General features: G+C 28.9%; 1 protein-coding gene across 5 annotated transcripts; it reads left to right on the plus strand.

Annotated features, from left to right (window-relative positions):
* The first annotated feature begins 9,724 nt into the window (after window positions 1–9,724).
* Window positions 9,725–16,485, plus strand: LOC100162454 (zinc finger protein 271). 5 transcript variants are annotated; one of them, XM_016806467.2, is made up of 4 exons: window positions 9,725–10,007; window positions 10,851–11,002; window positions 14,647–14,745; window positions 14,821–16,485. In XM_016806467.2, exons 2-4 carry the CDS (start codon window positions 10,896–10,898, stop codon window positions 16,145–16,147), a joined length of 1,533 nt encoding a protein of 510 aa, XP_016661956.1. In that variant the 5' UTR covers window positions 9,725–10,007; window positions 10,851–10,895; the 3' UTR covers window positions 16,148–16,485. The 5 variants fall into 5 exon arrangements, with proteins under 5 accessions (XP_016661956.1, XP_008185543.1, XP_016661957.1 ...); XM_016806469.2 differs by lacking the exons at window positions 9,725–10,007; window positions 10,851–11,002 and adding exons at window positions 13,898–14,422; window positions 14,512–14,563; XM_008187321.3 differs by lacking the exon at window positions 10,851–11,002.
* Window positions 16,486–16,910: the final 425 nt, after the last annotated feature.

Raw genomic sequence — 16,910 nt, forward strand, 5'->3', positions numbered from 1 at the left:
TGAGCATAATATTATATATATTATAATATACTATAGGTAAAATTATTGAAGCCTACGGATTGCCTCCTAAAAAAAAAATGTTGATACTATATAAGTTGCCTCCAATATATACTTAAGTACCTATACTATAGTGGTTCATAAACTTCAATAGAATATACTACGTAGATAGATGATGAAATCAGGTAACATAATAAAACTATTAAAAATAATAAATAATAATAGGTATCAATAAAAAATATTTGATAATATAATTAAAAATAAGAATTCCTATGTGTATTTATATAAGATATAAAATATTATATTTAACAATTATTATTATAAACTAGGTAATATATTTTATATTATACAAATACATACACGATTTTTGAATCGTTCAGGAGGATCGTTTAGGTATACATTTATTACTTACCCATTTATTAGTGTAACTATAGTATAAGGTATTACCTATGCTAGACGACTAGATCATTTTCATTTACGATAAAATATAAAAAACGTTGGGAGGCCACGTTGTATCGGAATGCAATATTCGTATAAAAATTAAAAATTATCGACCATTTTAATTTTGGGAGGCAACTAGTATGCGCCTTAAATTATTATTAGTTTAATTAGAATATTAGTTTCGTATAATAAACAATATACAAATCATAGGCGTGCGCACAGGCACGCCCCGAGATTTTTCAAGGGCCGAAGTGTCCTATGTCTCAAACATGCTTATCAGTACAGGAGAACTGGGGTATCAATCCTGAGATGAGTGCAAAAGGCAAAGGTCTTTTATACCAAATAAAAAGATATGAGTTTATTTTTGTCATGTTTATGATGCATCCAATATAAAATCTTATTTTAAAAGTTAGCTCAGTACTTCAATCACCAAAACTAAATCTTTTGTTGGCAATTGATAATGTACGGTCTCTTTAACATTAAATCTTAAAAGTATAAGAAATGAAAATAAATAATTTGAAAATATTTTAGAATAAGCAGTTGCTTTATGTAAAAAACATGGAATAATAATAATTGTTCCAGACGTTATTTGTAGAAAAGTATCGACTCAAATTGATAACAAATTTAAATCTCAATTTTATTTTTTTTTTTAATAAATTAGATGAAATGAAGATATCGGTTTATTATGAACTACTTGATGATTTATTATCGGCAATGGATTTAAGATTCAATCAAGAAACTTTAAGCTTAATTGAAGCCATTGCTAGTCTGCTTCACATTAAAATAAAACCTGAAATGATTGATGTTTTGGCTAAATTCTCAAATACATCAAGTACAGATCTAAAAACTGAAATAAACCTTTTAAAACATTTGCCAAAATCTGATAAACCTAATGGTATATCTAGTGAGTCCATTTATTTTTGGCTTGATTGGCTGAAAACTAACAATAGTATTTCTACTTACAGTTGTTTTTGTAAAACCTTACAATTATTTACTATTATCCCAGTCACAAGTTGTACATGCGAATGAGTCTTTTCCAAAATGACAATTGTAAAATGAAAACTTAGAAGTACGATGAAACAGGAACGATTAGATTCGTTACTGTTACTATCACCGAACAAGAGTTGACAAGTGAGATAAAGTTGGATTCTGTCATCGATGAGTTCAATACTTTAAAAAATAGACGTATGAATCTGTAAATATTATATACTATCCAGTAACCAATAATAATTAATAAATAAGTTATAAAATAAAAAATGTGACTTGTTTCTGATCTATTTTTTTATAATATCTATACTATACTCTGTCTATGTGTGTATAATGTATAATTCAAATTTTCCGCGGCACGCCCCGAACTTAAAGTCTGCGCACGCCTATGATACAAATAGCTATATAGGTACCTGATAAATAATAAACAACGGATATAGTTACTTACCTGCAGATGGATAAAACTCGAACCACGTTTTTAGACGTATTAATAATAATAATACAAGCGCATTCCCATTTTATATTCCAAATGGCAAGTGATGGAATAAATGAAGACGAGTATTTTGGGATGCGTGCAATAAATATAATATTATTTTAATATTCCCATCTACCGCGGTCGTGTACCTACCTATGCTCATACAAAATATTTTCTCGTTTCGGTTGTATATACGTATTATAATGTTTGATGCACATAATATATCGAATGCAGTCAATTCGCTGTTAAATCACTCGTTTTCAGTAAAACAACGTATAGAAACTAATTTTCGTTTTAATACGTTATGTTCTTAATTGTTTAAAATGTTTTCAATTACATAATACGAAGTCTCGCTGTATAATGTATATATTATACCCATGGAGTAATAAAAATCAATGTAGTAAACTTTGTTGGAACAATAATGTACGCATTCAAAAGGATGGTAATACGTGAGTGTATATTATAGATGGTGTAGCTGCTACACTGTATAGCATATATAAAATAAAATAGTATAATATATATATTATATAATGGCATAATGCATAATATACGTAAAGTACGTTTTATAAATGCATAGACCAAATGGCGTGTTTGGTAGCGTAACAACTAGGTAAACATGTTTTGCATTTGCTGAATATGAAAACTGAGTAGGTTAAGTACTTATTACTTAAATAAATGTGTATTTAAGTCAGGTATATACAGGAATGATTCTAACATCAAACACTGAATGATACATAATAAAAAATTATATTATAATTGAATACCTAAACTATTATTTAATTAGCTTTAATAAAGTATAAGTAATTTTTTATTCTAACTTGTAATCTGATTAAGCTCAAGTTATTACATATTGCTATTGATTTTGTATAGATACTTGCCTAAATTCCATACCGTGCAGTGTCTGCAAGGTCTTAATTTTTTTTTAATTTTCCAAATCATACCTACTTCTTTGATTGCTTATAAGCATAATATATACGCCTATAATATACCTATCTATAAAATATTATAGACGGGCGCTGTAGTGAAGTGTGTACAAATTACACATGTATATCTATTACTTTAATGCACGTAGGTACCTATATGGAACCACTAACCGAGACCTGGGATTTTTTTTATTATATTCGTCTTATGAGCTATATGCTCAGAAAAGAAATATATGTATCAACAAACTCAAAAGAAATAACCGTCAGAGAATAATGTAAAAGTAATATTTCATATGCCAGTACAGACCCCGAACCTAGGTATACCTATGGACAAAAAACCACGCTGGAAGGATTTATTCCAGTGAGTATACCTATATATTCTATTAGACTATAAAGTATAAGTTTTCTCTTTTACATCGAGCTGATCGATGGATTTGGATTGGTTTGACAATATGGTATGGAAAACCTTTTTGTGGTGCATAATAATTATAAAGTAGAAATGTTTAAATTGGCTTGCGCAACACGTATTGGAAATGTGAAATCGAACACAAATGAATGGTATGCCTAACCATATGTATATGCTACCTACACCCACTTAAAAAAGATAATTGTTTGTATATATTTGTAGGCCATAGTAAAGGTCATTACCACAGACATCAGACAGAGTTATAAGTTTATAGTTATGTAGTTTTCAATAATTAATTTAAATGTTAGATAATATAGATAGAATGAATAGTATTATATATATGGAAATGTGCAGTAATATAAAGTAGAGACTTGTAGAATTTGCGCATTTATTTTATACGACTACAAAAATCACAGAGTAAGGGATACATTTTTCTTGGAATCGCTGTGATCCGGTGGCCGATTAATTTTGTAGTGAATGATAAAAATGCTATTCAAGAGATAAAAATATGAAGCCACGTCATGTGCTTCCCCAGCACAAAATCTCCAATAAATAAATGAAAAATAAATGTAACCCCTGTCACCCCGGATATTTTTGCCTAAGATATATTTTCCCTAGACATTTTTTCTCGGATATTTGTTCCGAGGAGATTTTTTCCCTGGATATTTTAGTCGGAACTTACTACACGGCTACAAATAATAAAAAAGTTATCGCATCGCATCATTACATGAATATTGCTACACCTACTAAACATAACGTTGGTAACACCTGATAATCGACTATTATTTATTATTTATTACAACGATTTAGCCATAATGACTTATATTATAATCATAATTCATAGCCCGATAACATTAGGTATATAATATTATTGGTTTATCGTTGTGAAATAGAAAACAATAACACCTGACACCTCCTATGGGTATGGAATTTACAAGTGCAAATTTAACTAAATTAATACTGTAATATTATAATTAACAGTCAATTTAAAAATGATTTTTTAAGTAAATCAAAATGCAAATACTGCTTGTCCGAATACAGTTTTTAATAAAGCTTAAAAAGTTTGAATAAATCATAAACTTCTTATTTTTAAATTAAAATTTTAACTGCTATGTTATGCCGTTATTTTTCTATCTCTACAACTCAATAAGCATATGAAAATAATAGTATATAATTACCATTAAAAAAAACAAAATTTGTAGATAACACCCCTATAATAGTTCCCAACACATTAAATATGAGGTTATGTTTTGAAAAATACTATTAAATAGTCAAACAATCAATATATAAAATTAAAATATTCTGAAATATTCATTAGCAGATGAAAAAAAATAGTAGTCCATACATATTGAACACCCTATTATAAAGTACATTTCACAAAACGCGTTATACATATTATATACATTAAACATAGACATACACACACATTTCGGGTGGATTCAGACGAAAATGACATGGACGTTTTTATGGATCGGGTCAACAAAAAGGTCAATAAAAAGGATCCGATGAACGAAATCCCGGAAGTTCCGGTCGCATGATGCTGGGCGGGTAAAAATCCTAGTTCCGGTCTGGCGGATGTAATGACTTGCGGTGGACGCACCAAAGCTTTATAGATGACACGGTCCACTGAGGAGAGGCGACAGTCTCTGCAGCAGCAGTAGCAGCAACAGCAGTTCCTGAAGCACTCACACACAAACACACACACACACACACACACACACACACACACACACACACACACACACACGAAGATATCGTGGACAGGCGACGACGGTTTTCGTTTGTGTGCGGTGGTATAGTCCGGTTAACTATAGTATATACATAAACAGGGTGGGGGACGCGATCGGATATAGAAAAAGACGAATATGGTAAGGAATCCTCTTTTTTCTCCCCCGGCTCTGTACGTGTCCTTTCGAGTGCGCACAAAATGTACGTTAAAGGGAAATATAATCGATTTTCGTTCAGCTGTCTTATATTTTTTCAATATGCGTACCTAATATTATTATATATACAATAAGCCCGGCCACCACCCCTTACTATTATTATTATTACAAATTATATTATAATAAATATTATAACATGGTAAAATATATATATTATAATTATTATCATGTTTTTGTGTTTATTTATGTAGGTATACTAGGCGAGCCACGTGCGTGTGTGAGTGTGTACCTACATAATATTAAATACGTACCTAAACGGCGGCGGCGTATAGGTACCTACATTCGGTGGCGATTGCCGATTGCGTGTAAAATATTTCGAAAGACGTGTGTAAAATAATATGTTAAATATTTCAATACTTGTGTACAATTTGTGCCGAAATTATGTGCGGTGTCAAGAAAAAAAAATAAAATTACCGTACGCACATTTTACGGAATAATGCGTATGTATCTATTATTATATATTTTACCTATAGTAGAAGGAGGTATACACCTGATGCAGTGCGGCTGATTCGTTTGCTATCGTTTCTTTGTTAAATTTCGACGGTGCCCAGAAAATAGTTCTTATTTCATACACCGACGTCCGACAGGTACCTTTATATTATGCTCGATTTTTAAGATATTCAACAGTAAGCAATGGGTGTTAACTAACTTAACTAATTACAAGTTAATTTTGTAACTCAACTGTACCTATACTATAGTTACGTGTCTGGCAAGTGTATAACTTATAATTTATTTATAAAAACTATGTAAGTTTAAATATTATGTTTTTTTATATTAATTTGATCTATTGTGTAATCGTTATTCAGTTGGCAGTTAGGTACCTATATAATATATATTACGAATAATTTGTTCTATTGTCATAATAAGGTGACCAATGTATAATGTATTTTCGTTTTATACCATTAATTTACTATAATAGTTGTATGTTTCTTAACTTTAAAATTTAACTCGTGTTCCTCATTTTAATAAATTTAACACAACGAGTTCTAATTACATATTTGTTCAATCACCTTTAACAATATTATGTACCTACCTATTACTTTTAACAGTACTATTTACATAGTTTATTATTATTATATATATAATATATTTAAAAAATATATGGCTAATGCCTAGACGATTCTATAGAAAAGTACGCACTGCCTATAAAATGTTTTTAATGTTTCGGGTCATATGAATAAAATACTTAGGTATATAGTAGGCATTAGGCATGACTAAATAACAGTGTTGGGTAAGTTACTTTTAAAAAGTAATGAAGATATTATACTTTACTCGTTACTAAGAGATAAATTTAATGAAGTTACTTTACTTGTTACTCAAATAAAAATGTAATGAAATCACTTTACTTTTCAAATAGAAAAGTAACTCATTACTTTCTCGTTACAAAAATAAAAAAACATTTTAAATTCTTGGCAATTTAATTCTGCAGGCAAATTGAACAAGCAAATTCTTTATAAAACCTGTATAGACGTTAGACGTATGTAATAGGATCATATAAAATTTAGTCTCCCACACAAGTCATATTCATAAGAAACCTATTTAAAGGAATCAAATTAAATAATAAATTTAATTAACTGTTCTCCTGATTTACGGTGCAATTAAACATTTCAAATGTCAAAACCATTGAAAACTGAATTGTGCTGAGTTAAAATTAAATATATATGCATATTAGATTGGTTAACACAATAATACCCGCATTATACATATATATTTTTTCAATTCGCAATAGGCATACCTATAGGTAGGTACTTAATAATTCGAAACTGTAACGCGTTATTCTATAGAAATTACTTTTCAAAAGTAATTTCCAATACTTTTTCGATACTTAGAAATAATTCTAATGAAATTACGTAACGCGTTACAAGAAAAGTAACGCCGTTACAGTAATGCGATATTTTCGTTACGTTACTACCCAACACTGCTAAATAAATAGGCATGATCGCTAGATTACTGCACGCATATTTTATACATATTATATTATACTTCCTCAGAATTGGAAGAAACAATAATATCATAGAAAAAAATGTTCTTCACATTACAATTATATATAAGAATTATACTGTTTTTGCCATGTCTGGGGAAAATTCGTCGTGATGGGAAAAATTCGCAGTGATAGGAAAAATTGGTTTTTTAGTGATCATGCCTGTTTATTTAGTTATGATAGTAGGTACTATTTATACTGGTAAATAGGCTAAAATAGCTTACATGAATATAAATGTATAATGTATATAATTGAATATTGATATTAACTTGTGTATTTAGGACATGTCCTTGTCGATAACCTACTGCTCCTCAATGACCCCTATTAACGCACAAACAACATGTACCTAAGTAATAGGTATACAACATATTATACTTAAATCATATTATTAAAACATTTTTGTACATATTGTTTGTTTTGTTTTAATTTTAGTATTTGTTGAGAAAATATTATTGTATTGAGAGTTATTATAATGATGTATAAAAAGTAGGGTCATCCAATCACCTAAGAGTATGTGCGAAGGAAAGTCACGTTAGTATAACAAGTTCTGAATTCTTGTTCTGATTACTTTTACAAGATTTTGAAACCATTTTGTTACAAAATCTAACCAAAATATATTTATTTATAGTTTGCAAGACATTTTGAACTCCAATTTTTAATACCAGGTTCTGAGGTGACGTCATCCCAGCAACAAGTTAATTCTCGATAATTTGAAGTTAGAATGACTTAATTATACTGAATTATATTGAATACCTATACTGAGTGTTGGAATTGCTAAGAGATGAAAAATTTCGAGAGGGGCAAACAACATATTGGTAAGAATGTTATCTATGTTTGCATGTCAGTTTTTTTACAATACTTTAATTTATTATCAAATTATGAGCATTTTTAAATTGCTATATTTTAAAAATTTCACCATCCCTTACAATCCACCGAGGAGCCTTAAAATAAAATGATATGAGACGCTCTTGAATAATAATGCAAAAAAATAAATAGTACCTAAATATGCTAAATAATGCCTATAACTTGCTTAAAAATTAAAATATAAGAATAAACTAACCTGCAAACACAGGTATCACAATAACACAGATTCTACTTCCTGCCAATAAGTTGTTAACAGGCTAAATCACTCAAATAATATATATATTTTTTTTATTAATTAATTTATTATGTTTAAAGTGTATACATTTTCAACATATTACATATTCTTATACAAGTTTTATACATTTTTACATATATATAAACATATACCTATACCAAACTATATTTTATTATTAACTATTAATTGTTATATGGGTAAATGGACATTTTCCCTCGTCTGTTTTAAATCTAGTAAGATATTTCCCACCCAATATATTTTAGTAGTGAAAATTTCCTCCCCCCATTTTTTTTAAAGTTATTTTTATTGACTAATAATAATGAATTTAATAATACAATATTATTTATTATTTAATATGAAATTATTATTTTTTAATAAAATATAAAATATATAAACATTTTTTTTATTTTCATAAATATAATAGATTATAAATGTATATGTTTGATCCACTGAACTACCTACTTGAAACAATACAAATTTTAAAAAATATAAGTATAAATAAAATATAATTAATAATTAATAAAACTGGCTACAAATTCCGAAATAAAAATGATACATTTTGTAAAAAACATTTGATTATAATTATAATTATTATACTAATTCTTTTGTTATTTCTGAACATTTATTTTTTAGCTTTTGTTCATATTTATTTATTTTTTGTTAAAACTGTACCAGTTTGGATATTTAGCAATTTAATAATTGCTTTTGAATTTGATTCAAGTTGTTCAGTTGATGATATATATATATATCTATAATTTATTATATTTATGAAAATATTTGAAAATATTAGATAATAAGTAAAAAAATAATTTCATATTAATTAATAAAATAATATTATTAAATGGTAAACTTAAAAATTAATGGATCTCCTACTACACCAAAAACAGTAGGGGGGAAATAAACTGACGTAATATTCAAAGTTTAGGAATAAAATCAAAGACCACTATACTTAAATAATTATGTTCTTGGAACGCAGTGTTTTAAATCGAGGGATTAAGCTCCTCGACTTAATAATTCCCAATTCGAGCAGTGACTATAACAATATGTTACTAGTTTACTATTTACAAGTTACAAAATAATTTATACATAAATGTATTAAAATAAATAATACATTGGTGCCTGTGGGCCGTGGTGTTTTGAAGAAGAGTGAGAAAGTTAAATTTTACGATCACCTAAGTTTGGGTAGGTACCACAGTTACCGCTGCTTTCCGTTCAGGTTAATATTGTGGCGATACCGGGTTTTTATCAGCACTTACGTAACATGCATTACCATTAGGCGAGCGCGCCTTTATTTTGTATTCAAATTATTATGTTGTATTATAACATTCGTTTTTGTACGATAGTCTATACGACCTCTATGTAATTTATATTTATGTTCTTTGTATAACGATCTCGCCCCCGCTACACTCGGCGGCAACGGCTCGCGTTATGACGGGGCTACGACGCCGTTGGCCGTAAGAGTCTCGTTCTTTTTTCGCACCGCGCTCGAACGCAACGCACCGCGAAACAACCGATACGCTCCGAGTCCGCGACTTCGCTATACGCTTTTCGTACCGCGTTGTTTACACCATAATAAACGTCCATCTCTCGCGCTCGCGTATACTTCTCGTACGGCTATTTTACTATTTAACTGCCTGTATTAATTATTCTTTGTGTTTTAATAAATCAACCTCGACGCTCTCTCGTCGTACACCGAACACTCGTAATCGTTTAAACTCGTGTTATCCTTCTGACGAGAAGTCAGAGCGTATTTGTGTAAGTATGGTCGCGTCTGGCCAACCTCCTAAACCACAGGGCTTCTACGCTCATCAAAATATTATACACTATACACGTCTATTTCTGTGGACTGTTACGCTAGGTGTCAATAATAGCATGACCAAGGTGTAACAGATAGAACTGACTTTTGGAATAACTTGTTTTAATCAATATTTTAAATTTCTTTTTTGACATTAAAATGTATAGCCACTTGCGCTACAAGTGTAATAAAAAAAAATTATTTTTTTTTTGAATACCGAAAATGAATAATTTTAAATTTGATTTCAATTTTTTTGAATAAATTCAAAATAGCCAATTTGTGAATCTGATTATAAGAACTATTTGGATGGTAAAAATATTTATCTAAATTAAGTAGTTTATATTTTAGAATTTTTTTAAATATCAGTATTTTTTTGATTAAATTAATTTGGAACGTTATAACTTTTTTAAAAATATTATTTTTGGAAATTTGTAACAAGTGCATATTTCTAAAACTATTTTCTAATTCTATAATTTTATCAATTGTTGTCATACGTTTAAGTAGCATACATTTTTTTTTTTTGGTAAGTTCTTTCTGTTACACTCTGTATATATTTAATATCCACCTTGAGCACGACCTATCACGAAGTAGTTATACTGATAATGCACTATCATTATTATAATCACTGCGTTATCTCCTTTTTAAAATATATTACCTTTTTACATAATACCAAACGTGATGTTTTAATACAATATAATGAATAAATTAATTTTAAATTTTAATAATAATTAATTACATTTAATGATCAATACTATTCAACTATCATAACCAAATCTCAAAGGAACTTTTTTTAATTTGTTCAGGATTTCAGAACGTATCTTTTTTTATGATTTCCATTTTTATTATTCATGCTACTAGTTGGTGACTTCTCATCAACGGTCAACCATTTATCATTATCTGCGTCTCTTGGATATCTTAAATGGTTCTTATGTACTGCTCTGTTTCAACTATTCAGGTATATTATTAACAAATATTTATTTATTTTTGCTCATAACTATTTGAGGTGTAACTAGGGCATTTGACACCTGATAGTATTTACTGTAGTCTGCAAGTGGACCTTTGGCACACTGAAATTTCATGATTTTTAAATTTCACATACATTTTAATATTAAAGGCCGACAGTAGATGTTGATTGTATCCAGCTGTATTTTACCGCCAATATAGTACAATTTTACAGCCACCACTGCAGTGAGTGAAGGCCACAATATATTATTTAGTACATTCAATTTTAATACTTATAACTTCAAAGAGAAACTGTAACAACGATTGCAACAAGAATTATAGGACTTTTGTAGCACATAATATAAATTATTAACAATAAAATTTCTTATTACATAAATAATACAAATTATATATATATATTCATTTTATTCATTAATACTTATTTACTTGAAACAAGATAAAAAAAATATTTAAATATCTACAACCAATTAATGTCTTACTTGACGGAAGAAATTATTACCTTAATTTTGACTAAAATGTACACAGAACTTTATAACTTTTTTCAGTGTACATTCACAGTAAGTTGTTGATAAAATTATAGGTGATAATGGTACATAATAATTCTACGATTTATTTTGTGGTGCAACAAACCATTTTATTGTACAGATTATTATATTCCAATATTATTTTTGTATCTTCAAATGTACTGTTTATATAATATAAATTTCTTATTTTTATTATTATTCTTATCTATCTTTACTAGCTAGTAATAAATTAGTCAATTCTAATGTAATAAGGTTTTTAAAATAAATATGAAATAAAAAATAACTGCTGTCAAATGTCTACTTGCAGTAAATACCACTATACCACCTATGATAGGTGTCAAATGTTTATTTTTTATTTGAGATAATCCTCAATAAGACACTAGCATGTATTATGCAAATTTGTGTTAAACAGAACCAATTTTGTTTTTTTTACTTTTATATTAGGCTGAATTGAAATTATAAGCCTTTATTATTATTTTAATTAGTCAATTATTTGTAATGTTACAAATTAAAAATGCTCTCACTCACTATAAAATTCAGTGTTGTAACTTGTAAGGTATTTGAGTTAAAGTATTCAATTCCTTTCTCCGTATTGAATACTTTTTTAAATACTTTTTATTTTGAAGTAAGTATTTGAATGGTATTTTAAGTATATTTTTTTTTATTCTTTTAATTCCTAATTTGTTTCTGTTTATAATCCTTGTTAAATAAAAATACCGCACCGTCGTGGTTATCCTTTAATGTTACAACAAATATTATATTATATACTATCTATAGACAATTTAATATCGGTTTTCGTTGATTAATAGCTTAAATAAATATTTTTTTCTTCATGAACCAGTTTATTGTCAACAAATATCAAAATGGTACATCGGTATCAGAATTAGCTTATTAAGTTAATAGAAAAATATATATTATGCAATAGGTAAGCTTTTGCATAATTATACTTTATAATTCAACAATACAAAAATATTATTACAAATTATTAGTATTAAGTATTTACCAAGAAAATGATTATCAATATTATCATTATTGTTTATCGTTGACAACTGTCTATGACGGTATAGGATATCCAAATGCATATAGCTTTAAACTAATATATAACTCTGTAAAGTAAAGTTCATTGATTTGGTGCATCACTAAAAAAGAACTAACATGACTGATCAGCATTTTGATTATTGAACAAATCATGTTTTTAAAATTCAATAAACAAATTTTTGATTATAACAAATTATATCAGAACTAAATAGATTTTTTTGTATTTAAAGATTATTTCAAATACTTAACTATTTATAGTATTTGAGTGGTATTTTAAATACATTATTTTAAAAGTATTTAAGTAATTACTTAAATACTTTATTAAAGTATTTTTTATAACACTAATAAAATTTAAAAATCATTAAAAGCTAAAAGTAAGAGATTACTCAGATTAAATTTTATGATAGGATGAATTCACTTTAATATAAAAATTAACAACATAACATTTTTTCTGTTTAACATAAATTTAATATATTAGAGCCAGTTACGAGTATTTTAAGAAGTACAAACAATTTACAATTTATTATATTAATATATCTCACACTAGAGACTTAGTAGGGCTCAGTATTTTTTTTTTGATAAATAAAATAAAATCATATCAGTCTTAAATTATTTACTTTCTTTTCAAAAACATTTGCACATACATTTAACTATAATTTTTATTAACTCATTATTCAATAAATTTTAAGTGATTGTTCATGCAACCCAGCATTGATCTTTTTAATACCAAATCCTACTTTATTTTGTATTTTCCAAAAATTTTCCACCCATCAAAAAAACAAGATAAATTGTCTCATTCTAATAATATCTGATATGTATTGAATTTAAAAGTAGCTGATTGATATTGTATCTTAAAAAACCTTATAATGTATTTATTATCAAATATTATTTAGAATTTGATGATGACTCTAGTTGTTGATATCAATCTGACAAATCTAACACAGAAAACTACATATACTTACAAACAAATCCTCAATATTTGATAAAGATAATATTGAGTTTCTATAAACTTCATAAACATATTATTTGCCATTAAATTAATACATAATTGTTTAATGGCAAATAATAATAATAATAATAATATACTGATATTAATGGTTACTTTATAATCAACACATATTCAAATACTACCATTATTTTTTTTGTATGATTACTATGTGAAGAGCCCATTTAGAATTTACTAAACTTTGCTTTTTCTAACATTTTTTCACCCACAAGCCTATCTATTTTTTTGTTTACCTTGTATTTTAGTTTAAACAATACTATATGATGTTAAAAATAGGTTAAAAATTATTTTTTTTTTAATACTATCTTGGATTTATAATTTTTTGTTAAGATAGTTTGTTGACTTTAGTATAATATTTCTCATTCTTATCAAGTCATCTAAACTGTCTACATCATCATTGATATAATCACTAGTATTAGGTAATGATGGAAGTGAGTCTAATATATTGTTACTTAGTAAAATTTGATTAAATTTAAATACATTCCTTCAGCTTGGTACAGTTTACCCTACCACTTGCCAGGCTCAATCTAAGATACTACTCTAGACTCATGTGGATTATAATTTTTTTTTTGTAACTAACAAATCCAATTAAACTGTTAAGTCTTTCATACACCAACAATTTTTTCAATATTTTTACTTTTTCTGATGTAACTAAAACAAAACTACCTAATACATTGATTATTGGTACCTATGTCAAAAACATTTTAAAATACATATCTATATTTATCAAACTCCGAAACAATTTAGATTTTTATCTTTTTGTTGTGCAACACTACTGGCACTAGTCACTGATTTCCTACTTTTTAGATTGTGAGCAGAGCAATAAATGTATTAATTTTACAAGGTGTGTTTTATTTTTTTTAGAAATAATGCTTTTGATATTTTTATTTAAGTTGATTAAAATCAAACTACAGTATATTTAAATAATTACAGTGTTCTGTCATAGACCAGTTTCATCCTCCATACAACAGCTACAAAATTGAAGGTTCCTACAATGTTAACCCCCATCCTCGACAGCTCCACAGGCATAATATCAGTCTTATTAATTCTTCATTATTCTTTTAATAGGAATACAACAAATTCTGGCAGCGAAACACATACAAATCGACAAATACCAAATTGCTGTCTTCAAACTCGTAATCAGTACATGAAAATAAATACGAGTTGGTATGTGCTTACATAAAATAAACATGATTAGTAAAGTACTGTTAAACTTTAATTGGAAACTGTGTGTTATTTTAGCAGAAGCCGAGAAAATACTCTTGACGTTGTTTGTCGTAAGACGAGTGGCACTAAAATGAGCGATCTTCCGGGCAATTTGAAGTCGCGTGAAGACAATAAACCGTTCACATGCAACATTTGCAACATGTCATTCACTCAAAGTAGCCATCTGATTAAGCACCGGCAAACTCACCACACAGTCGTGGAGCCGTACCCATGTGATATTTGTGACAAGTCGTTCCCTGATAACAGTCAGTTGATGAAGCACCGAAGGAACCACATGGTAGAGAAACTGCTCTCGTGTGATTTTTGTGACATGACTTTCGCTCAAACCAACCATCTGAAAATGCACCGGCGTTCACACATGGGTGGTAAACCGTTTCCGTGTGACATGTGTGAGAAGGCGTTCGCTGATAACAGTCATCTAACAAGACACAAGCGGACTCACACAGGTGAGAAGCCTTACCCATGTGGCGTGTGTGACAAATCATTTGCTGATAGTGATGGTCTGACGAAGCACTGGCGGTGGCACACGGGTGAAAGACCTTACCCTTGCAACATGTGTGAAAAGTCATATGCTGATAGCAGTAGCCTAACAAAGCACCGGCGGTCGCACACCGGTGAGAAGCCGTACTCGTGTGATGTTTGCGACAAGTCCTATTCTCAAAGCAGTCATCTGACGAAGCACCGACGGACACACATAACCCATAAACCGTTTCCGTGTGATGTGTGCTTTAAATCGTTCACTGATAACGATTTTCTTACAAAACACCGGCGGACACACACTGGTGAAAAACCATACCCGTGCGATGAGTGTGAAAGGTCGTTCGCCCAAAGCAGCAATCTTACAAAGCACCGCCGGACGCATACTGGTGAAAGACCGTACCCGTGTGACATCTGCGATCAGTCGTTTGCTGTTAGCGCCAGCTTGACTAAGCACCGGCGGACACACACTGGCGAAAAACCGTATCCGTGTGAAGTGTGTGACAAATCGTTTGCTGATAGTGGTAGTCTGACAAAGCATCGGAGAACACACACCGGTGAAAAACCTTATTTATGTGACGTATGTCATAAGTCGTTTGCTATTAACGGTAATCTGACGAAGCACCGCCGGATACATACGGGCGAGAAACCTTACTTATGCGATGTGTGCGAAAAGTCGTTCGCTGATAGCAGTGGTCTGACGAAGCACAAGCGAACTCACACGGGTGAGAAACCTTACACGTGTGACATTTGTGAAAGGTCTTTCAGTGATAGCGGTACTCTAAAAAAGCACCGACGAATAAAGCACACACAACCGGAGCAGCCAAACATTTCAAAAGATGCCACAATCCTGTCCGACGCATGATTGAGCCAACAATTATACTTTAGATGTTATAATACTAATATACTAGACATAGTTATATTTATTCGATAGTATAGTCACATGACTGATGGATACGAGAGGGGAGGATAAAGTGATTCTGAGAAATTAATAGATTTGATTATTTAATGTTCTAGTTTTTAAAAATTTAAGTATATAATATTATATTGAAGATTAAAAGCTGTTATAGTAGCATACGTACTGTTAAACTAGATATTAATTATGAATATGTTTTAATAAGAGATGATTTGATGTACAAGAGGTCGAAAGTTATAATTTTTAATAAGTCCATTAAAACCTTGTATGTTCACAGTAAAAATATATTATGATTGTCATTTATAACAATTCCTATTTAAAGTAAAAAGAAAAATTATAACAATGTTGAAAAAAAATGTTAAGTCCTAAAAGAAATAATTTATTTTATCTATAGAATATTTTACAAATAAATCAGTTGTAACACCGAAAAACAAAAATCTTAAACAAACATTATTTGTTTTAGATTAATGCAGTGTTGGGTAAATTACTTTTAAAAAGTAATGAAATTATGTTACTCGTAAATTAAATCACAATTGCGTTACCTAAAATTATTTTTTCATGTTATATTATTTTTCATAACATTACAAATAACTTACTTATTTTTAATCATTGTAAATAGTTATATTTTTTTTTTACCAAATCAAATCAATTTTATTCAATTATTATGTATATATTTGACAATCATAGACCTAGTCATAATAGACCTATTATG

This window comes from Acyrthosiphon pisum, chromosome X (genome assembly GCF_005508785.2).
Source record: "Acyrthosiphon pisum isolate AL4f chromosome X, pea_aphid_22Mar2018_4r6ur, whole genome shotgun sequence".
NCBI lineage: Eukaryota > Metazoa > Arthropoda > Insecta > Hemiptera > Aphididae > Acyrthosiphon > Acyrthosiphon pisum.